General features: G+C 53.1%; 1 protein-coding gene across 1 annotated transcript in view; it reads right to left on the bottom strand.

Annotated features, from left to right (window-relative positions):
- DYNC1H1 (dynein cytoplasmic 1 heavy chain 1) overlaps positions 1–23,830 on the bottom strand; it is a 67,349-nt gene that overhangs the window by 5,841 nt on the left and 37,678 nt on the right. Inside the window, exons 33-66 of the mRNA XM_036842382.1 lie at positions 23,498–23,736; positions 23,156–23,312; positions 21,285–21,512; positions 20,563–20,793; positions 20,274–20,414; positions 19,857–20,090; positions 19,564–19,770; positions 19,353–19,474; positions 18,720–18,885; positions 17,449–17,612; positions 14,875–15,004; positions 12,966–13,099; positions 12,403–12,517; positions 12,146–12,307; positions 11,851–12,065; positions 11,562–11,766; positions 10,069–10,242; positions 9,838–9,957; positions 9,433–9,553; positions 8,056–8,251; positions 7,445–7,562; positions 7,147–7,362; positions 6,197–6,409; positions 5,938–6,065; positions 3,658–3,811; positions 2,861–3,007; positions 2,616–2,766; positions 2,209–2,462; positions 1,998–2,132; positions 1,787–1,881; positions 1,437–1,611; positions 1,176–1,251; positions 314–474; positions 73–184 (exon numbers count right to left, since the gene is read on the bottom strand). Coding sequence (XP_036698277.1) covers positions 73–184; positions 314–474; positions 1,176–1,251; positions 1,437–1,611; positions 1,787–1,881; positions 1,998–2,132; positions 2,209–2,462; positions 2,616–2,766; positions 2,861–3,007; positions 3,658–3,811; positions 5,938–6,065; positions 6,197–6,409; positions 7,147–7,362; positions 7,445–7,562; positions 8,056–8,251; positions 9,433–9,553; positions 9,838–9,957; positions 10,069–10,242; positions 11,562–11,766; positions 11,851–12,065; positions 12,146–12,307; positions 12,403–12,517; positions 12,966–13,099; positions 14,875–15,004; positions 17,449–17,612; positions 18,720–18,885; positions 19,353–19,474; positions 19,564–19,770; positions 19,857–20,090; positions 20,274–20,414; positions 20,563–20,793; positions 21,285–21,512; positions 23,156–23,312; positions 23,498–23,736 — 5,596 coding nt within the window. The remainder of the gene's footprint in view (positions 1–72; positions 185–313; positions 475–1,175; positions 1,252–1,436; positions 1,612–1,786; positions 1,882–1,997; positions 2,133–2,208; positions 2,463–2,615; positions 2,767–2,860; positions 3,008–3,657; positions 3,812–5,937; positions 6,066–6,196; positions 6,410–7,146; positions 7,363–7,444; positions 7,563–8,055; positions 8,252–9,432; positions 9,554–9,837; positions 9,958–10,068; positions 10,243–11,561; positions 11,767–11,850; positions 12,066–12,145; positions 12,308–12,402; positions 12,518–12,965; positions 13,100–14,874; positions 15,005–17,448; positions 17,613–18,719; positions 18,886–19,352; positions 19,475–19,563; positions 19,771–19,856; positions 20,091–20,273; positions 20,415–20,562; positions 20,794–21,284; positions 21,513–23,155; positions 23,313–23,497; positions 23,737–23,830) is intronic.

Below are 23,830 nucleotides of genomic sequence, written 5' to 3'. Positions count from 1 at the left end.
GGACTTGGACTTCAACGCCCACCCACCTTGAAGTCTGGGGTGCCCCCCGTGGAACTGACCAAGCACCCTTACCAATGGCAATGGACGTGATCTGTGTGTTCTGCTCAGCCGCGAGGTCCTCCACGTGCCCGCTGGCATCGTAACCGGGCACAGAGCACATTAGGACAGGGGTGTTTGGCTTTACCTGCAGATCAGGAAGTCGGAATTGGGTGAGAGAGCATCCCACCCGACAGCGCACCTGTCGAGGGAGGAGAGCCCTGTGGAGGGGCTCGTGAAAACGGGCCGGTTCAGAGTCCGCGGGGCCAGAGCGTACCTCCGTGTCCACGATGTGGGTCAGGTCGAGCGGCTGCTCCATGATGGACATGAAGGAATCCCCGAGGTTTGTGGAGACAAACATGTGAGCCATGGCCAGCAGGCGGTCGGGGCGGAAGGCCTGAATCAAGAGCAGCCGGTGGATGGCTTGCCCGATGGGAGCTGAAACGAGGCCGTGAGAAGGGCTGGGGGCTGGTGGCAGCACAGATTGGCGATGTTCTCCCGCCTGGATGCTCCTGCCCCCAGCTCTCGCTCTGCAAACACTCAGCGTCCGAGACTCAGCTCAGACACCCCAGACGCCACGAGGCCCGCGCTGTCCTCCCTGCCTGAGAACTGCCACCACCGCCACGCTGTCACCGAGCCCTCTGGGAAGAGCCGTGACAGGACCTGCGCCCGGGTCTGTGGGTGATGAACGGTTACTGATTCTAAATGACTAACTACATCGCACCCATCTGTGGAGAACCCTGAAGATTCTCAGGAACGTCTAAGATCACAGACACCCCACAGCCCACGACTGAGCTGCAGCCGCGCTGGACGCCACCCTTTTCTTCCTCCCCATCGTGGGGCCTGTCTGGTCCAGAGCCTCGCATAACATGCTCGAAACCAGCCGGTTTCCCCCCGATGCTGGGCAAGGACCTTCTGATCTATTTCTCTTTTGGTCTTTAAGCATGAGTTGCAGCAGGAATTGGGAGTTTTTTGCTTTCTCACGCCTCAGCCGTCTCCTAGGTTTTAACACTGAAATACTTATCTCAGGAATCAATGGCTTTTTATCTTTGGGGAGCGTCCCTGCATTCGAGCAGCAAAGCCCAGTTTTATACTCCGGTCCGGAATGAAAACAACGGGGGAGGCCTCGTGGGGCTTACTTGCGGGGCTCTCCTCGCTCCAGAGGTATGGCACCGTCTGCTCTGGGGAGCTGCTGTCCAGCCAGATGCCAAACTGCTGTGGGGACAACAGTGGAAGTGTCGCCATGGAGCAGAGCCCACCTCTGGGCAGAGAGGTTGGGACCAACGTGTCAGATGTTTGACGTGAGTAAACACCACACAACGTTCTGGGTTTTACACGACACGCGCGACTCCCTGGGAGTAAGGCCAGCTTCCCCCTGGGAATGTTCACAAGACACTTACCTCGTCTGCCTGAACCTTCGCAATCAGATCCTTAAACGCGGGCAGGCAGCTCAGCCTCACCACCGCCTCGGCCTGCTCCACCGTCAGACCCTGGATCTTGGGCGTCGAGCCAGCGTTCAGGACGATCTCCTTCCCCCTCAGGAAGTGCTGGAATTCGGCATCGTAGGTGGGCTCCCTGGGAAGGGGGCAACAGTCAGCTGGGGTCTCTCAGATTCACTTATACTGTCACTAAAAGAGCAATAATGGCTTAAAGAAGAAAAAAAAAACTCATCCCATCAGAAAATGCTAGTAGGCAGGCTGCAAAATGACGACGTTCTGTGGTGGAAAGTGAGGCGGGGCAGCCGACTTACCCGATGGTGCCCTTCAGTTTGATTCTCGCCAGCAGCATGGCGAAGGTGATGTGGTCCTGGTGCAGCATGCCTCGAGCTACCCGGTTAAACGCCACCTGGAACCGAATGCAGGAAGCACTGCCAATCCTGGAGAACTGCTCCCGAGCCCCCCACTACACACACGCACACGCACGCACGCACGCACCCCGGGACCGCCGGGCGCGCGCTGTACCTGGAAGAGGTCCTTGGTGATGATGGAGAGGCGCTGCGTGTGGTCGGTGACGCCCTTCAGGTTTGGGTTCTCGTACAGGACGTTGTGGTAGATGTCCAGGAAGAACTGCAGGGAGTACTGGTACAGGAAGTGTATCTGGAAGTGGCGGAGGCGGCTGTTAGCGCCTGTGCACGCGGGGCGGGAGCCCCCGGCCGGGCGCGGCGCCGCTCACCTGCTTCAGCGACTCCATGGTGAAGTAGATGCTGCTGCAGGCGGTGGACAGCGGCAGGTACTGCTGCGACACGGTCTCCACCTCCTGCATCACAATGTCCGTCTCCTCGACTTTCCTCGTCACCTCGGCGGCCTCTTTCTTGAGGTTCTCCAGGGTCGTTATGATCGTGTCATCATCCAAAATGCGCCCTTTCACCTCATTCAGAGCTTGTAGCAGAGACTTTTCTAGTTGACGTAAGCGCAGCTGAAATTCCCCTTAAATGATGAGAACATCCAGAGTTCACTACAGGACTTACGTTCTTTCCGAGGAGCGCTCTGCGATGTGTCCGACACAAGCCTGGCGCGCCCTCGTCCTGTGAAAGTTCAGGCCCCCGACCTGCACCAAGAACTATGGATCCAGAAACATACCTTGGAGTTTAAGAAGATCGGAACGTTTCTCATCCACGTCAGGTCTTTCTGCCTTGAGAACTTCATTGAGACACTGGCTCTGCAAACTGCTACGGGTGACGGTGAAGTTGACGAAAGTAACCCGGGAACAGAGATCAGGTGGGAACTCGACCTGCCAAAAGGGGCGACAGAGCAGGCAGCTGTGCTACACACCCGTGGCCTCGCCTAAGGCCGCCCGTCTGCACGGAGGAGGCCCCGCCCCTTACCGTGGGGTCCCGGGTAGACAGGAAGATGACGAAGGACGGCGACAGGTCTATGTCCTGGTCGCCGAGGGTGATCAGCACTCTGCCCCCTGTTCGCCGGACTTCACGGTTCAAAACGGGATTCAGGACTGGGTCGTAGCTCTCCACGTCCTACGTGTGTGTATGTGAGGTGTTATGGACACGGAGAGTTTTACAGTGTTTATTTTCACCCATATAACTGACTTCCTACTCCAGATAAACACATCTCCCCAGAAGCCACCCAGCTATTTAGACCCGCGCTGCCCAATACACGGCCACTAGGCACGTGTGGCTACTTAAACAAAATTAAAAGTTCAGTTCCTCGTCACGCTGGCCCGTGAAGCGCTCAACAGTGGGGCCGCCATGCAGTTCAGCACAGGCTAAAGAACGTTTCCGTCACTGTCCCAGTGGATGTTGACGATCTAGACCAACTAGAATTTTAAGTGCAAACGCTGCTTCTGCTGGATTTTTTATAGATCTATCTCAGAGCTTTAGCTTTGCTTTTTTTTTTTTCTTTTTGGCTATGCTGCTCGGCTTGTGAGATCTTAGTTCCCTGACCAGATGTTGAACCCGGACCCTCGGCAGTGAAAGTGCCGAGTCCTAACCACTGGACCATCGGGTAATCCCCTAACCTTGCTTTCATATCAAATGACATCTTGCAAAGTTCAAAAAGTAGCACGTATTATGTGATTCACATCAACTGCATTTGCAAAAACCTAAATGCAGCCCTAAGGGCCTTCCCTCTGGGAAGCCGCGTCTGCAGAGCTGAGATGCACACGAACCTGGACCAGAAGGGGGTTGCCGAACCTCAGCGCGCTCTCCAGGTTCTTCCTGAAGGCGTCGTCCAGGAAGCTGGTCCGTGTGATCTTCCGGTCCTTATACTCATTCATGATGAACTCTGTGGCCTGTCCTGAGGGGTCGATGATCAGTGGATACCTGAGGATGGGCCCCAGAGAAGTAGGTTAGAGGTCCATAGGAAGCACGAGGACGTGGTAGGCAGAGCCTGACAAGGTGGTGGGAAGGCTGTCCCCCACTCGGCTGTGGGTTCCAGGGTTATCAGCAGAGACCGACGTGACCTAAGGCTTAATACTAAAATCATCTTTTTGAAGAACTTCTATGATGGGGAGGTAACTAAACCACAGACTCTGCTAAGAAGGGCCGTAGTTAAAGCTTCTTTTCTTTCTGGGACAGATGCTTCTCTAAGAAGTCCGAGCATACTGCACTAGGATGACTGTTTTCTGTAGAATTCACTGCTGCCCCTCTCAGGGCCAACTCCTGGAGGGCAGGGATCAACACCACCGCTGCTGCAGCCCCACGAGCTGACGGCTGTGAAGAGTTTACGCTGCCCAGGACCCTCTTCACTCAATGCTCACGATAACCCTACAAGGTAGGTGTTATCCTCACAGCCATTTCACAAAGGAGGAAAAAGGGGCACGGAGAGGTGAACATCATTTGTCCAGGGTCACACAGCCGCTTAACAAAAAAATTTTAAAAACATAATACACACACGTGATTGTACAAAATTCAGAAGCTACAAAAGGGCAAGTGGTGAGAACCGCCCCTCCCCCCTCCTCCCTGGTCACCGGTTTCTGGTCCATGTACACAAAGGAGGTTTACGTGTTTACAGACACACGTGTGTCCCCGGGAGAGCACACCACCCCACACTTGTCGCCTGCCGGAAGCACCCTCACACGCGGGCTCTGGACGAAGGGCCGGATCTGCAAGGGCCCCCGGCCTCCCACCGGGGGGACGCACGGTGTCCTGTTCACTGGCCCCAACGAGGGGCGTCAGAGGCATTTCTGGGCCTCTGGTAGGACACACTCTGTCCTGTGAATGTTCTGAGATGCGTCATTCTTCACGAGTGCCGGGCTTTGGGACACCCAGAAGCATGCATTTCCATGTAAGACAAATGCAGCCCCCGCACAGACCCTTCATAGACGCCACAACGGATGGACATTCCCGCCAGCGCCCCCTGGCGAGACCCCGCACCACTTGTGAGACCTGAGGGTTGGTTCCTCTTTGTGTCCTGGGGACAGTGGTGTACAGCAAGGGCTCAAAGGTTCCAAGGTGTGCAGATACGGTTAAACAGGACTCTGGGAATCAGTTTTTTGAAAGAGAAAGAAAACCCAGGGTGGCTGGGTTTGGGAGCTGCCACAGAGGAGGGTCAGTCCTTGAACTGCACTGTTAGCCCCCCTTGGCTGCAGGCCCGTTCCTCCTCCTACTCTGGCCCCCTCCTTAAACCAAAATCAGGGAGCAGCTTCCCTTAACTCTCTCTCTAGCTAAACACTTCCAATTCTTGTAATATTTTAAGAGACAGACAGTCTGTTTTTTGTTTTTGTTTTTTGGCCGCACTGCATGGCTTGGGGGATCTTAGTTCCCCAACCAGGGATCGAACCCGCACCCCTGGCAGTGAAAGTGCCGAGTCCCAACCACTGGACTGCCGGGGAAGTCCCGAGAGGGTCTGTTTTGATTTTCGCCCAATACACAGCCATGCCCATTAATTTCAAAAGGTTACATGAAGCTTCCCTAGTGGTTAAGAATCCGCCTGCCAATGCAGGGGAGACACAGGTTCGAGCCCTGGTCCGGGAAGATCCCACATGCCGTGGAGCAACTAAGCCCGTGCGCCACAACTACTGAGCCTGCGCTCTAGAGCCCGCGAGCCACAACTACTGAGGCCTGTATGCCTAGAGCCTGTGCTCCTCAACAAGAGAAGCCACCTCAATGAGAAGCCCTCACGCCACAACAAAGAGTAGCCCCCGCTCACCGCAACTAGAGAAAGCCCACGGGCAGCAACGAACACCCCATGCAGCCAAATATAAATAAATAAATAAATAATTAAAAAAAAAAAAAGGTTACACGAGAACCACTCATTGTAGGACAGTTTGGACAGTCACAACATAAGAAAAAGGGAACCGTGCACAGCCCACCATCAGAGGTGAGCATGCGGACCCTCCCAATGTCCTCTTCACCTCTCCTAAAGGTGTGTTTTGAAAAGAAATGCGAAGGGGAGCACTGCACACGAAGACTTGTCGCCCGCGCCCTCGCTGCGCACAAGCGCGTACCTATTGAAGCGCTTCAGCATGATGGCGTTCTCCGTGCACAGGTCGTCTGCAGGTAGGGAGCTGGCCTGCCAGCGGAGACGCTCGTCAGCGTTGGACAGATACTCCGTCCTCGCGATATCTGTGCGGAACTGAGAGGGGCAGCAGTTACGGACCCTTTTCTTCAGGACGCAGACAGGCACGGCTTCCCAGTGGAGATGGTGACAGCTTACCGACCCTCAGTTTGGCTCCCACCTTTTTGAAATTCCCTGCGGACGGTTACCTGGATGTTGGCTTGCTGTAAGTGATGGGACCAGGTGGTAAACAAGTTCTGGCGCATCTGCTGGTCAAAGTAACCCGCATAAGCAATAAACGCAGCCGACAGGAGACAGTCCCCGGCGATGGTGGACATCTGGTTCTTGAAAGTCTCACTTGTTTTTTCCCATCGTTCCCGTTCAGCTGACAAGCTCTTGAGAAGAGCAGTGCTCCGGTTTACCTAAAAAGAAAACCAAACAGGCTTTATGCTGAAAAGTGCAACTCTGTTCCTGCCCACTGTGGGCAGGGTCTGGGAGGGCAGGAGAGACAAGCACACTCATGGTTCAGATCCCGAAGGAGGTTGGGACCCAGATCACCCACAACTGAGGACGACACGAGCCTCAGAATCTGAGGGCATACGATGAGTGTAGAGAATTAAGTGTCAGCCTTGAGACTTGTGTGTGAGCAGATATGCGGGCAGGAAGCAGGTGGAAGGAACCTCCAGGGGAAGGTTGACCTGGAGGGAAGAGGTGCCAGAGGCAGGAGGCTAAAGCGCCTATTTTGAGGACCCAGGAGGAGTGTGGGCGAGAGCGACGGGGACCACAGCAGAAGGGACAAGCAGAGGGACGGGAGACCCTGACAAGGAGGCCCTCGTTGATGCCACTTATGAAGCCCAAGGCAGGAGAACAAACAGGTTCGGAGCTGGCCGCGGGGGAGAGGGATCCCCCGGCTTCAGACTGCCCGGCTGGTATCCACCTAACGCCACTCAGTAAACGCACAGGAAACAGTCACCAGGACCCCCGTGGACGTGAAAGAGCTAATTCCCCGGGATGACCGCAGTACGTGCGGCCCGTGCTGTCGTCTGTTACTCTCAGCGCTTCCCCCGGCGAGGCCGGCGAGCACGGCACGGTGAAGGACGCCGAACGGCAGTGTTTCAGGGGGACGGCAGAAAGCGCGCGCTCATGACGACCACCTTACCTTGGCTTCGACAGCCGCCAGGTCGGCTTTGATGGCCTGGGCCTCAGAGATGAGGACGGCGTACTCCTCCTTGTAGCGGGCGATGCTGGCCTCCAGGTCGCGGATCATCTGCTCCACCTCGTTGGCTTTCTGCTGATTGTCCTTGGCGTCGTCCTCCAGCTTCTGCAGCTCGTTGCGCAGCGGCTCCACTCGCTTTAACATGTCGGCATAGTTAAGCTGCGGAGGGCAGATGGATTGTCTTTAAAAGGGAGCGGACACAAGGCCCCCTCACACAGGGGTTCCCAGCCAGGCTGATTACCTGTGCGATGGCCCACTTAACCATAGGCCCGCAGGCCAGGGAGGCCCGATTGACGATTTCGTAATTGTAACTAGGATTGGACATGTAGTTCTTCTTCATCTTCTCCCTTATGGCATCACTGCAAAAGAGGAATTGTATTCCTAAGCATGTGCAGGACAAAAAGTAAAGAAGAGTTTTTAGGAAATGGAAATGTAGAGACTAGAGCCGGCTCCCATCTGTCACTCCAGTGACCACGGAGGAGGAGCCAGCCCGACCCTAGTTCTCAGGTGACGAGGACACTGCTGCCGAGGACTCTCACCTTCCCGCCGCTTGCCTGTTCCCCGACGGGAGACAGGCTCAGGGCCAGCTCCACGCTCAGGGCCAGCTCCGCGCTCGCGGCCACTCATGGGGATGGAACAGTATTCGGCTCACAGAGCTGAAGGGGTCAGGGAACAACTGTCAGTAACGGGGGGAGGAAATCTGACTGGTCTGAGTGGACATGGCCTGGAAGGGTGTTTGTGTAACTGAGGAGCTGACATTACCTTCCGTGTGCGCTAAGCCAGGACACGAGGCCACAAGCAAACGAGAACCTCACGCCACCAGAACGGTCTCCCCCAGCGGGCGCCACCCACCTGATCTCCTCGGCGGAGAAGTTCACGATGGTGGGAATGAAGTTCTCCCTCATGATGATGGAGCGAATCTGCTTCCAGTCCGTCGTGCTCTCCCCCAGCAACAGGCAGATGGACTCGAGCGCCAGCTTCACGGCGGCAGGGGGGTTGGCCATGGACCGCACCTCCACCAGGTGCTGCTTCTTTATGGACTTCACGGCTGGGCGTGGCGGGAGCATAAGAGGGTGGGGTGGAAAGGACGCGGTGAGGAGGGGACCAGAGCACAGCCAGACACTTTGACTCTCACCAGGAAAGGGACAAGTGCGCAGAAGAGCCAAGTGAATGTGGGATGTTCTGTCTTAAAACCCTCTGGAATAGCTGAAGTGGCCAAAATAATGACAGAGATCTTACTGTACTAAGCCTAAATCGCAACATTCTGTAAAAAGGACAGCATCTTTAAAAATGTCTCACAAATCCTCATTAATTCCTTTACCTCTATAAAGATTTAAGTATTAAAAAAAAAAGCAAAATGGTTCATTTATTTTACACCAATTGAACAAAGACCTTTTCAGTTTGCCACAATTCAGAAGTTGTCTTCACCGGCTGGGGTGAAGATGTGGAATTAACAGTTCTAAAAAAAATGACCAACGCTTTCCATAAACTGAAATGCACATTTTCCTAACCTGAACTTTTATTAAAACACTTTTTTAAAGTAATTCTTCGGCAGGTGAGAGCTAAATTAAATTTTCATCTAAGTACAACTCTCAATGAAAATCTATGGTGCATTTTAATTCCTCTCGTGGTGTAATGTGAAAACTACAAGCAATTGGGTTATTTGAAGTAAGTTAAAGGCTGATGGGCAGGAAGGGGCCCAGGGTTAAGGCCACGCCTAGGTACCGGGCAGACTGCAGACTAAGACGGGACGCCGGGTCACTGCGCTCCTCCTGCAGCGCTTCCCAGGTACATGGGGTGGAAAAGGAAGGACGGGGGGCGGCTACCAATAATTAGTCATCGCTGGCCACGACCAGGACGCTCTAATAATTATACATAAGACAGCAACGCTGCCTACTTCACGCTATTTCTGGATGAGATTCAAGCCAGAGACTTGCAAATAGCATATTTATGAAATCATCGCCAGATTTTAGAAAATGTACTGACAAAAAGCTTATTTTGTCAATTTTCTCTTATGAAAAGGGTTTCCCTATGGTGAAAGCAGACTAGCTTTACGGAAACTCTGCTTTAAGAGATGAAGACAGTCTTAAGTATTTAGAAAAGGCTTCAGAGACTTATCAATGACGCTTTTGGAAACGTACATCGCCGGGACCTCTGGGGGAAGGCCACGCTGCCCCCTAACCTGTCCACCCTTCCCAGAGAGCCAGTCCTCTGACAGGGTGCACACACCATTCTGGGCCTCGATGACGGCCGGCTCCACCTTGTCGAGGTCTTCCTTGACGCTCATCTGCTTGTCTGCGATCACCTCCTGCTGCTTATGCAGCTGTTCCTGAATTTCCTGGCTCATGACCTGGAGAGGAAGGACGGTTCAGCTCCGGGGTAAGCACCGGTTCATCTGCTGAGTCCTAAAATGGCACTCCTCATGCCGCCCGGGACAGACAGACAGACAGGCAGACACACACACACACACACACACACACACACACACACACACACACACACACACACACCCTGCCCCCACCACAGACCCGTTCAACCCTAAAACCCGCCTCAGACTAAACTCCCTACTCCCTCATGAGAGACGGAGAACGCCTGGCCCACATAGGCCACGGTTCCCAAAACACAAAGAAGCACCTTTTTCTTCTCAGCCTCTTGCTGGTCCTTCACCATCTTTTTCAGCTTGTCGTTAGCCGCTGCATTCTTCACCTCCAGCTCTTGGCTCTTTATCCTGAGGTCCCGACGCAGCTCTTCTACCTGAGGAACAAAAACCACGTCAGGGAAGTGGAAACCACACGGCGATTACCTTCAAATTAAGAGGCCCTCCCTAGCCCAGCCCCAGAAAATGCCGCTCAGGCCGCGAGGTACCTGGTCGACCGTCTCTTTGATTTTCCTGAGCCCGACGTTCAGGTGCATCTGCTGCTCCTCCAGCTCACTCCGCTTCTCGTGGAACAGGTCGGCGTAGTGGTTGATGAAGTCTAGGTAGTGGCGAGGCGTGATGGCCATGGTTCTGCCTCCTCGCTTCGCTAGCCGAGCATTAGCCTTTTGGAAAAAAGTCAAATCTCTTCGCTCTCTGGGACGTTCGTCCTCTGCGATTTGACCTCAGAAAGTAACTGTTGTGCTGGTGCGGCACGACGGCACGGCCCCAGCCCCGGGAGTCCCATCACTCGAGACGGAGTCCAGCTCAGGCTCCCACGGGACTGCAAGGGGCCCTCACACCTCTGAGCTCCTCCGACCTCTAGGGCTAGGGCAGGGCCAACAGGACACCCACAGGCTCACAGCGGTCTTCACAGAGCCTTCCAGAGGGGAGCAGACTGGACTCGTCTAACAAAAAGAGTCTAAAGGAGGGGCAGCAAACCACAGCCAGCAGGTCACACCCTGCAGCGCAGCCTCTGCACGCGGAGTGTCAGCCCCACGGCCACGCTCGCTCATGGCAACACTGCTCTCGCGCCACAGCGGCAGAGCTGGGCAGCCGTGCAGGGGCCCAGCTGGCACCTGGCCCTTTGCAGAGAGAGTGCGTGACCCCTGCTCTGGGGGAAGAACACAGGCCTGGCCAGAGAGGCAGCGAGAGAAGCAAATGGAATCAGCGTGGGCAGGGAAAGGGCCAGACGGCTCTGGAACACACGGCTGGGTGACAGGCGGGGTGAGACGTCATTGACAGAGGTAGGAAAACAGGTAAGAAACAGGCATCTCTTTTGTGGGTGATGGTGTCAAACTGATATTTGCAGTGTCAAATCCAAAGCACCTGGGGGTCTACTTTTACACTGATTTAGCTTTACGTTAGTACGGCAGTTAGTTTTGTTTTTCTCATGATCTCAAAACTGAACCCACACTCAGCCGTAAAAAGAAACGAAACTGAGTTATTTGTAGTGAGGTGGATGGACCTAGAGTCTGTCATACAGAGTGAGGTAAGTCAGAAAGAGAAAAAAAAATACCGTATCCTAACACATATATATGGAATCTAAAAAAAAATGGTTCTGATGAACCTAGGGGCAGGACAGGAATAAAGACGCAGACGTAGAAAATGGACTTGAGGACACGGGGAGAGGGAGGGAGAAGGGTAAGCTGGGACGAAGTGCGAGAGTGGCATGGACATATATACACTAGCAAATGTAAAATAGGTAACTAGTGGGAAGCAGCCGCATAGCACAGGGAGATCAGCTTGGTGCTTTGTGACCACCTAGAGGGGTGGGACAGGGAGGGCGGGAGGGAGATGCAAGAGGGAGGGGATATGGGGATATATGTATACGTATAGCTGATTCACTTTGTTGTACAGCAGAAACTAACACACCATTATAAAGCAATTATACTCAAGATGTTAAAAAAACAAAAAACAAACCCCCCCAAAAAACTGAACCCACCTGGTGAAGAGTCTGATGAACGAACACACAGCTGTTTACGATGGCTTCCCGGTGCGACGGTGGCTGCGGCAGTTTGTCATACACGACTGGCATGTAATCAGGCACGATGTAATTCGGCTTCTCCAGGTCCATCTTACTCGTGAATTCTTTGCCGACCTGATACAGAGCTTCAGTGGACCAGTCCCCAAACCAGTTCAACACACACCTGAAAAAGATGCCCACATCTCGAAACAGCTCCTGAGAGCAGGGCCTGCCCCTCGGAAAGCAGAGCAGAGAGGGACCGGCGTACCTGTTGAACAGGGCGGGGGAGGTGGCCGCGCGGTCCTTGAGGCCCTCTGAGGACGGGTTCATGGTGAAGACGACGTGGAGGTTGCGGATGACCTGGCTGGTGAACCACTTGTAGAGCTCCTCGTGCGAGTCCAGCATCAGGCCCTCCTTCTGGGCCCCCTCCTTACACTGGGTCATCAGGGTGGCGTACTCATCTCCTTCAAAGAGGCCGGGAACCTAGGAAGTAAACGGCACTGTGGCTGGCCGGTCCTCGGAACCCGGCGCCATGTAACACAATGTGGCGTGTCACCGATTACCTCTCCGTTGGCCAGAAGGGTGTTCATCCGCTCCAGGAATCCAGAATCTAACACGTTGGATTCGTCCATTATAAAAGCTATCTTTTCGTTTTTACAGCCAGAACGTCTCAACACCGTGCGGAGATCTTCATCAAAGTCCTCCCCCGTGTACTTCCTGTGGACCTACAGAAGCGGGGCAGGTCAGCTCCGCTCTTGCTCAAGGAGCTGCGTCCATGAGCAGGGTGTGCTGTGGGCCGAGAGGCTGTGGCCAGACCCACCTTAATCTGGTACACGCTCAAACCGTTCATCCAGGCCACGAAACGGGACAGAGTGGTCTTGCCCGCTCCGCTGACCCCGATCAGAAGCAGGTGGCCTTGAGGCTGGCGGAATATTCTGAAACATTATCAGACAGAAGAAAGAGTTAGGCTTTTATGCTCCATTCCCCTTCTGACACTCAAGTCCTAAATCTTCTCAGGATTAGTCTACAACATTTGGAACGCGTTTTAACTTGAATTTGTACACTAAACATTCGTACAGCAATTGTTATTTGCCAGGTCCGGTGAGGCGGCAAAGGTCAAAGAGACATGGCGCTGCCCCCGGACACCCTGATGACTCGAGGGAGACACGCCGATTCTAGCAGGAGGGTGAAGGGCTGTAGTCGCGGCCGGTGGGAAGCTCGGCTCAGCAGAGCTGGACTAAGAAGCGGGAGTTACTTGGCAGAGGAAGGCAGGGGTGTGGGAGGCCCATCAGGAGGACAGCACGAGGCCTGGCCGACCCCCGCCCCCCATCAAATCGAGAGCAGCTCGGGTGAGTGGTGAGGCTGCAGCAACAAAAAGCCCACCGGTCAATCCTGAGCACGTGGTCCAACACCTCATTAAATAGGACCAGAGGAACATCGAGCTCTTCTTCGTAGAAGACTTTCAGCCTGGCTTTGACATAATCTCTTAACTCTTCTTGGTCTACTGGGATGTAATCCTGTAGGAAAAAAGGTAAGATCCAATTACGAAGAAGAAATCATTTTAGTTCTTACAGCAAAGTGGATTATATTTCCTTATACCAAGAAACTGTCAAAAAATGAGACAAAAGCAGGTATTTATAACATAGGAACAAAAATATAAGTAAACTAGGATGAGATTAAAGACATGGAAAATCTTTACAGAGAAAATTGAACTTCACTGAAAGACATCACAGAACATCTAAATAAATGAAGAGATACACCATGATCATGGAGAGAAAAACACACAACTAAAAATGTCAGTTCCACCCAAATGACACACAGATTCAATGTAATCCCAGTCAAAATCTCAGTGGTGGATGGTGGACGTTGTTTTGGTGCAACTTTACAAGCCAATTCTAAATCTCATTTGGAAGGGGAAAAGCCCGAGAATGGCAGGATGACCCACCCCTTTAAGAACAGGTGTTCTGGACAGGGACTGTCCTGTCAGGTGGGCTTGTAACTGGTCGGGACCACGTGGTTTCAGCACAGGAAGCAGCAAGCAGGCCAGTGGACAGGACAGAGCTCTGTACCAGACTCTCGCGCACGGGGAAGCCCCCGTGACAGTGTGACACTGCAGAGTCCCAGTGGACATGCAAAACGGAAAATGAACCCACAGCTCACCCCATACACTAACTCAATTCAGATGGATTAAGGGTTTAAACGATATTCCATTATGAATGTTTGTTCTTCAAAAGACGCTATAAAGGCTTCCCTGGTGGCGCAGTGGTTGAGAATCCGCCTGCCAATGCAGGGGACACGGGTTCGAGCCCTGGTCTGGGAAGATCCCACATGCTGCGGAGCAACTAGGCCCGTGAGCCACAATTACTGAGCCTGCGCATGTGGAGCCTGTGCTCCGCAACAAGAGAGGCCGCGATAATGAGAGGCCCGCACACCGCGATGAAGAGTGGCCCCCACTTGCCACAACTAGAGAAAGCCCTCGCACAGAAAGGAAGACCCAACACAGCCATAAATAAATAAATAAAATAAACCCAAAGTTTAAAAAAAAAAAAAAAAAAAGTAAGCTGAAATATTAAAACAAAAAAAAAAGACGCTGTAAAGAGAGTGAAAAGACAAGCCACTGGGAGAAGATGTTGCCCATAAGTGAAACAGGATTAGTAGCTAGAGTCTAGAAATAAATAGGAAATTCTAGAAACGCTGAGCAAACCTCTCTTGTTCTTCTTGCTTCTGTGCCTTTGCTTCTATCAGGCCCTGTGCCTGCCACGCCCTTGCTGACACTCAGATGAAGGCCTGTGAACACTTGCCTAAGCCCCTATGTCAGGGTCAGCTCTCCCAAGATGGAGCCATCCACCCCATGAGACTGAGCTCCTAAAGGAAGGCTGTCCTCATTCCTAAATCAGCATCGCCTACCGAAGGAAATGCACATCAAGACTGTCACTTCCTACGATGTCGGCTCTCCTTTTCAGAGAAAATGGCAGCTCACAGCTATTCTGGAAATGTCACTCTGTTTAGCATCCTAGTATACGAAACATCTTCACACAAGTTATCCCTAACTGCCCTGATTTCACTGAAGCCCCGTCTCCTGCTGGCTGGATCCACAGCTCTTGGAGTGGCCACGGTCCTGGGATTCTCTGCCCTAAATTATCAGCGGCTGCAGATACGTGGCCCATCATGCCTATAGCCGTAGCTTCCTTCATAGTGCGCTTCAAGGCAAAGACGTTTCTGATGAGAAGGTAATTCTAACTAGAAGGACAGGAGCAAAGAAAGTGTTCCTAACGTGATGTAGACGCGTTACCTTTGACAACCAGTTGCTGTACAGGATGGGCCGGCTCATTGCCTTCTCCTTGTCTATGTTGGGGAAATGCTTCAGAGCAACCATATCAATATTTTCGTCGGTCCAACGCCTCTCCTCGTCTTCTACAAGTCTGTCGGGAGAGAAGACAGAGGCTGTGGTGAGAAAGCACCTGGTTTTGTGGGTGCTGTGGGCTCCTCCAAGGGCTGGCGTTAGTCTTCTACCAGAAATGTTCATTTTCTACAAATGGAAGAACCTAAGACTCTGAACTCGAGACGGCTTAAGTAATCCGAAACCTAGATATTAAATATGAAAATCTTAAAAAAAAAACTCCTCTAAAAATGTTTAATTACATTGATTTACAAAATGAAAACTTCATTTTAGTTTCTAAGCTTGCTTAATATAAATGTTTTAAGTATTAAGGGGCATTATGGGAACAGAAATTGGGAACCACGAGGTGTACAGTTTTGGAATCACAAGGCTTACAGAGAAAACCAGAGCAAGCAGGTGAGACTCTAACTGTCCCTATAGGTGTGGGAGGTACATTTTGAGCAGCTGAATACATGATAACTTAGGCTACCAGGTGAAGGTCCAGTGAGCACGTCACGTACTTACCGTAGCCAACCAGAATTTGGAAGCACAACTGCTACTGCGAAATTTCAATCTAAACAAAATTATATCTCTGCTATGTTAAGAAATGTAAAAATGATTCTGTAGCCCAATTATTTTTTTAATTAAAGAAGGGAGAATGAAGGTAGCTCACATAACATAAAAAGGACCGCCTTTTAAAGTGGTAGAGCCCCAATACGACAGAGAAAAGCTGGGCTGCCAGGGCTCGTGTGCCCCGCTCTGCCTTGGTCAGCTCATCTCTCTCCCTGGCTCTCTGCAGGGCAGCTCTGTGGGAAATGAGAACTCCATGGAGGCTGGCGTGGAACCGAGTCATCTACAATGCAATATTCCAAGACTCCTCGAAAGCATGGGTGAGAAAAGCTGCCTGAAGGCAAGAATAACTGGTCCAGACATGTAACTGCCAAAGGCTTAAATATTTCTTAGTCTGGAGGGAACCATCTGCCTTGGGTTCTGCCAGGGGAGTAACTATTAACCAACTCCTATGACTACCCACAGCTGAGGCCACGAGTGGTCAGAGGAGCTTGTCCTGCTGGGACCGTGTCCTCTACAGGTGGGCCACCTAGGGCAACCTCACACTTACTCCGGGACCGAGGGGACCTGCCCTGCCATCACGTTCCTGCCCTCCTGCTCCTACTCTGCAGCCCCTCTTGCTCTGTTCCGAGTAACCTGTTCACAGGCAGAACGTTTCCCCAAATAGTTTGCAACAGGAAATCGTGGTGCTGCACTAAATAGTAAATCAGTTAAGATTTGTTGTTTGTTAGAAGTTTAGAGTTAAAGCAACAAAAGTCTAACTTTTTCTCACTAATCAAAAATGAGCCTAAAAGGCTATGAAGGACTGCAGTGCTAAAATACATAAAATTAACAATATAAGAAAAATCAATAAAAATGACAGAGCAGGAACTAGGAAAACTAAGAATTTACTATAAAACAAAGATTACACAGAACTATAAACAAAGAATACAAGAAAAAGATTCTGATTTAAAAAGGTCAATAGGGACGTCCCTGGTGTCGCAGTGGTTAAGAATCCACCTGCCAATGCAGGGGACACGGGTTTGAGCCCTGGTCCAGGAAGATCCCACATGCCGCAGAGCAACAAAGCCCGTGCGCCACAACTACTGAGCCTGTGCTCTAGAGCCCGTGAGCCACAACTACTGAGGCCTCGTGCCACAACTGCTGAGCCCTCGTGCCTAGAGCCTGTGCTCCACAACCAGAGAAGCCACCGCAATGAGAAGCCCGCGCACCGCAACGAAGAGCAGCCCCCGCTCGCCCAGACTAGAGAAAGCCTGCGCGCAGCAACGAAGACCCAACGCAGCCAAAAATAAATGGGAAAAAAAAAAGGTCAATAATTTTCAAGATGCCTTGAGACAGAAAACGACTCAACTTTTTACTGAGACTTACGACGGTTCAAACCACAAAACCTTCCACGATCCAAGCCGACCACTACAGCCACTAACAAGTCTCTCCCTTCAGTACTGGTCACTTAACTAGAAAATGTCAAAACTTGCAAGACTTGAAATAAGTGGCCAACAGGTAAAAAGAGAAAACTAAAGTCCCAGAGATACAGCTGCAAATCCTCTGATGAGGGCAAAGACTGAGGGTGAGGAAGGGGTGGTGGTTACGGAACTGCACCCCAGGCTGCTGTTAGAAGGCACTGAAATTCACCTGTGACCTCTGTGCCCTGACCTTGTGTGGGGCCCACCCGACAGTGAAAGAGGTGAGTTAAAGTGCCTTGCCCGAGGTTACACGGTAACCAGCAGGGCCGTCGGGGTCTCGTACGTGGGGGCGGCCGTGATCCACTCCAGATGCAAGGCTGACCTCGCCACCTCACTCCTGCCCCTCACCAGCTCAGCCTGCCTCAGAGCAGGCCAGCCTCATGCAGACCCTAACTCGGGGGGTCGGAAGGGTCAACGTAGGGGAGCATGGAGCTACCCGGAGCCTTGGCTTTACCTGTCCTGGAAGAGACGGAGGGCTTCATGTGCCCAAATCCGAATGAGGCCTTCCACCGGCAGAGTCTCCAGGGGTCTCAGTGCCTCGAAGATACCTCGCACCCACCGGGTCATTTCACGGGGTGAGTAGATATAGTGGGGCTGTGTGTCCTGAGTGAATCTCTCCTGCAGGAATCGAAAAGATGCAAGTTACATGTAAATGTCCTAAGACATGAAAAGTAGTTAAAAAGTCAAATGCAGTATAACATTTTTATATTAAGAATAAAGACTCTAGACCCTGGAATATTTGAGAATGAATTGGTAAATAATGTTGGGACTACTGTTCAGAACAAAGCAAGATCCAACTTGCTCACTTTATGTTGCAATTAATTATATTTAAAGATTTATATGTAAAAAAAAAAAAAAAACTACAAAAAAAATTCTTCTAAAAATACTTAAAAAAATGTAATTCCTAAGTTGAGGGAAAGCTTTTCTAAGCATTATTTCAAAAGCAGAAACAATTAAAGAAAAAAGTCTACATTTAATAACATTTAAAATGCTGTAGGAAAAAAACTGCAATCCTACAAAATTTAAAACATTTGTGATACGTGACAAGCAAACGCTCAGAAAGGACTCTAAGTGAGACGGCTGTCTCAGTGGAAAGTCGGCAGTTCTCTCGCACGAGCCCTTGTCAGAGGCTAACAAAGAAACGCAAACCAAAACCGTGAGAGCCACTTGTGCTCATCCAGCAGGCAGAGATCTTTTTTTTTTTTTGGCACTGCCCCGCAGCATGTGGGATCTTAGCTCCCCAACCAGGGATCGAACCCGCACCCCCTGCATTGGAGGGGCGGAGTCTTAACCACTGGACTGCCAGGGGAAGTCCCAGTGGGCAAAGACCTTTTCAATAAATATTTTTTCAAGGCTGAAAGAGGCATTGTGGTGGAACTGTAACCGGTCCAGCCCCCTGACAGGTTTGGCCACGTGCAGTCACCACAAACGCTGCAGAAGAACAAGTACAGACAGGCACATGTTGGTGCTGTTAAAACAGAAGCGTCCACATCCTTTTAGAAATGGCACAGCACGGTCTCGGTTTCATAAGGGGAATGAACACATGTACATGTGCCAGACGAGGACGGCAAGAACAAGCTAGAGGATATTTGCGGTTGCAGCACCGGCTGGAAGCACGATCTGTTGAGACCCTGGAGCAAGTCTCCCGGCTCAGCCAGAGCTCCAAGTGAAGCTCCGTCTCTCAACAGAGCCCTTCGGTCACGACAGGGCAAAGACGCTGCGCACCTGGGACATGGTGTAGAATTCCACCATTGCCGCGGTGAGGGGCTCCGCGTATGTGCGCAGGGACGGGATGAGGCGCAGCATGGCCCGGTTGAAGGTGCCGTAGATCTGCGTCAGGGAGGCGGGTCCCGGGTAGTCCACATACACCACAGGCACGTGACGCAGGAACCTGCACAAAGACAGCCGGCTCAGCCTCGTATGGGGTGAGGAGAAGCGTGCCTGAGAGGGCTGCTTCCCTGTCCCAGGCCGACCGGGGGCTTCCTGACCCGCCTGCATGGCTTCACGCCACAGCTGACTGAGGTCCCACACAAACTACTCGGGCCTGGGTCTGACAAATAACTGTAGATGCAAAAAACCGGAAAAGAACCGAGCAAAGGTGGGAAAATGACTCAGGCTTATTTCAGCCTCATCCTGGCCCTACAGGCAGGTCTGGGGCAGCTCACTACTGCCCAGCAAGTCGTCGCTTTCATTTTGAGTGTGTTCCCAGCACAGTGACATAACCCCGGAGGAACCCCATGACGAGCAGTATTTTGTTACCTTTTCATAATTAAAACCACAGTTTCGTCATGCTACATTTAAAGCAAACCCGGAACTGGTGAGTGTGAGATCAGGGAAGTGTGCGGGGCTGTGTGCTACCTGTGCGAGAGGGGCTTTCTCCCAGGATCAGTGGGCGGGTTACAAGCCCCGACAAACTGGATCCTCTCCAGCTTCACCCAGGTTTGATCTGAGCTTCGGTAAAAGCCTCCGTGCTCCACCATCTGAGGGAAGGGGGCAGTGAGACACGTTAGGGGCAAATGTGAACATGACACGGTGTGGAGGAGAGGGCACCTCGTGGACATAAACACACCTGCCTGATGAAGGATATGACCCTCTGCGTCCCGTATTTATCCATGTCTGGCAGGTTGATTTCATCACAGAACAACACCAGCCACTTTCCAAGCTGAACAGGGGCCAGAACGACCCCGTTAGGTGTGCGTCTGTACTCGCAGTAGTGGTCAAAAGTCTTCAGCAGGAGCTCTGGAGTAGTAGCACTGGAGAAGTTAAGACCCACGACCTGGAGAAGGGGAGAAACGAGTGAGGTGCTGGAAGGCCGAGCCCGTGCTTGAGCCCCGGGCCCGTTGCCCACCCCAGCCTCTTTACCTCCATGTCGGGCAGGGCCCGGAGGGCGCTGAAGAGCGTCATGGTCTTGCCAGACCCAGGAGGGCCGCACAAGACCAGCGGCTTGTGCTCGGCCAGCCAGGTGTACAAGAGGGCCTCGTGGCGGACGGTGTCCAGCGTCGGCACGACGACGTCAGGGGCGGCCACCTTGTGCGTCTCCACTTCAATCTGAGGCACCTTGGCCTGCCACGGCGACCATTCTCCGCTGATGGACACCTGCACACACGGGCGGGCGCTGGTCACCCCGGGACCCCCGTACCTGCTCACCTACAAGACTTGCTCACTTGCATGCAAGTCAGAACCTCCAAGTCAACCTGCATCCCTTGTGCCACAGAAAACTAAACGGACAAAACCTTCCTACGAAAGAAAAAACGCCGTCCAGTTGAGGCGCGCACTCACTTCGTAGTCGATGATGGGGATGTTGGGAGCAGAGGGCAGTGGCACCGTCGTGATCCTTCTGATGTATTCACCCAGCTCTGCTCTCATTTTCAGCCGACTATCTCCAGACAAGGACCAAAGGATGGCGTAAACCAGATAGCGCTATTGGAATAGGAAGTGGGTCCCGTTTTAAATGGAATTTCAACAATAAAGGAAAGACATTTACAATGATGTTACCCTGCAGCAGTGGTTCCCAGAGATGCTGCCGGCACCGCCCCCAGCCCCTGGCTGCAGCTGGAGCCCCCCTGACCTGGATGTAGCGCTCCAGCTGCTCGATCTGCATGGGGAAGTCGGGGTGGTTGGCGTTGTACTGGGCCACGTTGCGGCAGGCCTGGTGCAGCATGGAGAAGAGCGAGCCCAGGCAGCGCAGGCGCGTCAGGTCCATGATGTGCTCCAGCTTGAAGGCGTGCTCCAGGGCCTTGGTGACCAGGCCGTTGGACGTGAAGTACGGCTGCATGATCGTCGCTGCGTCCCTCTGGATCTACAGGAGGGAGTGAACGATGCTTAGCTACCATCTCAAAAAGCGGGGAGGTTTTCATCTGCTCTAACCTAGGCCCAGGAGAGGGTCACGCAACTGCAAAACATAGTTTTATGGGTTGAAAAAACGAATGAAGCTTCAACGACCAACCCTTATTCCTTCATCTTGGTGGTTCTCAAAAAAAAATCATGCTTCCTAGGAACATTGGTCTTCACCATCGAAATGCACAAGGTCCACCTTTCACCAATTTGCAGAGAAAACCGAAAGAATTCTTTAAATTTTCCGTGCACGGCTACGCTTTTGCAGCTGCGACTGCACTGATTATGCAAACCTCCAGCGAGTGGCCGGCCTCAGCGGAGGCGCAGTGACCATCGTGAAAAGCACCCCGACGTCCAGATGCTCGGGGCGGGACGCCCGGCCTCGCTCTGCGCCGCGGCCCAGCACCCTCAGCTGCCCGCTGGCCGCACTCGGCGGAGCGGCGCCGGCCTGCGTACCTGCAGCATCGGGGAGGCGGCCTCCTCGCCCTCGTCCTCCTTGCCCTTGCGTCGGCGCTGGGCCTCGTCCTCGCCCTCGTCCAGGGGGATGCTGCGCAGCCTGGCCAGGAAGTTGTTGAAGATCATGTCCGTGCCGAGCACGTCCTCGCTGAACCAGACCATGCCGCAGCGTGACACCGTGGCCAGCGTGGCGTACTTCAGGTCCTGCACTTCAAACATGATGCGCACCTGGAGGGGAGAGAACACTGAGCACGCTTAATGAATGACACGGGTTTGGTAGAGACCCGGATGCTAAGATTATTTTACCTATATGCCCACTGAAAGAGCAACTTAAACCAATCCTGCTGCACTTGGTTTAGAAGTAAAGATGTCTACCGTTTGCATCATCACAACATCCACCAAGCTCTCCCCCTGAGAATCTGGGCAGGAAAAAACCTGTGTGTGGCGGGGAGGAGAGGAGAGGAGCTCTGGTGGGACGGAGCCAATGGCTCCCTGGGTGGCAGGGTCAGCAGTGAGGCGCTGTGGCCAGGTTCCTGGCTTCGAACCCGCCGGCAGGCCAGCCAGCAGGGCCGGGCCTCCTTTCGCATGTGGGGTTGGCAGCCTCGCCAGGTCCCACTGCTAGTCGCCAGTGGGGCTGAGATTCAAACCGGACGGTCTGATCCCAGAGCCTTAACCTCACTGCTAACACGCCTCACAAGGAGATCAATCTTTCTGACAACATTTAGAATCTACTGGGTAATGAGCTGTAAGAAAAGAAACCGACAAGTCAAATCAAGATACGAGTCTGCATAAGCGCACGTTCCCAGACCCGCGGCTTGGTTTCCGAAGCGGTGATAACCACCGATGCTGACCCGTCGCCACGATAAAGGCTCCTGCTCACCAGCGGCTCCGGAGTGCTACTGGACTCCTTTCCCTCCCGCCCACCTCCAGCCCGTCAGCCGATCCCACTGGCGCAAGCTTGAACTCGCACCCACAGCTCAGCTACTTCTCAGCACCTCCACGGCTGTGCCTGGGGTGCCATGGCCTCCCAGCTCACCTAGCGGGCAAGCGCCAGTCCTCAGTGACCCCAGGCCTGACCTCATCTCGCCCGTTTCCCCTTGGGGCCTGCCCCAACTTCTCTCCGCATCAGCCAACCGCCCCACTCTCCTCGCACACACCGGGCACGGCCAGACGCTCCTGCCGCCACCCGCCCCTCCACCTGGAGCGCCCGGAAGCCACAGGAGCTGCTCCCTTGTGCCCTCAGCTTCCCCGGGGAGCCTCAGCGCCGCCCCTTCTGACAGTGCAAGCTCCACCCCTCGGCACCGGCGGCTGCTCCCCTCCAGTTTACTTTCTCTGTAGCCCCATCACCACTTATCCTGTCTGTCTCCCACCTCAGACTGTGAGCCCCAGGAGAGCAGGGGTTTTGTCTATGTTGTTTACAGCTACATTTTCAGCATCTAGAACAAGGCCTGGCACACGACGGAACTCCAGAAAAGTGTGGTCAAAGTATGAACGCGCACCCAGGCCAGGCCTGCCCATGTTTACCGCTCTATCAGGTGGTGTGGTCAGGACCTGGATCAAGTGCTCATTTCCAAGGGATGACCCTGAAAGCGTCCATATCTAAATCCCTCGTTCTGCCATTTCCCAGAAATCCTCACTATAACCCCACCTTACGGAGTTGTAGGAAAGGCTACCTGGGAATCGCGGAGTATGCTTAATTTTCAGCAAGCAGTGGAAAGTTATGAATGAACCCTTTGAAAACATTTCTCACTAGCCACAGGAATGGAAAGAACCCAGCGCAGAGAGGCTCCGGCACCGACTGCCGCCACAGAGGCTGAGCCGCTCTCCGGGCTGCATGCCAGGCAGTCAGGGCAGAATACTTAGGCTCGTACGTTGGGCGGAAGGCTGAGGCGCTCTCCGTTGGGCAGAGTCAGCAGCTTGTTGTCATCCAGCACCGAGTTCAAGTTCTCCACCCACTCGGGATCCACATCGCCATCAAAGACGATCCACTGGCGCTTCTGCAGCTCACCCCTCACGTTGTCTATGATCCTGGTGTGGGAGGATTTTACAGCAGCGGGTGACTGAGGTTGAAAATGCTCAGCCTGTAACGGTTTCTAAAGTGACTTTAATTTGTCCAGAGCGTGGTAAGAAGAATAACGTACGCTGTTACCACGAGGACAGAGTGCCTAGGTTCCAATTCTCCGGAGGGCAGACACCCACCCAAGTGCACTTACTTTCTCAGAACGTGTGTGAACAGCCCATCTGTCCACTCCCTGGTGTTGGGGTCCAGGGTTCCGTACAGGTGGTCTTTGCTGATGGCTTTAGGGTCGATGATATGGGCCACGCCCTCCACACCCTCGAGCCTCTCCAGAGCCTTCAGAAGAACGCGCCAGGCCATGCTCTTTCCGCTGCCCGAGGGCCCCACCATCATCAGGCCGTGGTTGATCTGGGTGATCTGATAGAGCTGGAGAACCTGAGGGCCAAACCGACCAGCACCGTGACCACTCCAGAGAAAGAACGTGGGAGGTTCCTCACCACTTCTCCCACCCCCAAGCAAGAAACGCGTG

Source organism: Balaenoptera musculus, chromosome 2, assembly GCF_009873245.2.
Source record: "Balaenoptera musculus isolate JJ_BM4_2016_0621 chromosome 2, mBalMus1.pri.v3, whole genome shotgun sequence".
NCBI lineage: Eukaryota > Metazoa > Chordata > Mammalia > Artiodactyla > Balaenopteridae > Balaenoptera > Balaenoptera musculus.
Note: the sequence above shows the minus strand (reverse complement) of the source record. Positions and strands in the feature narration are given on the sequence as shown.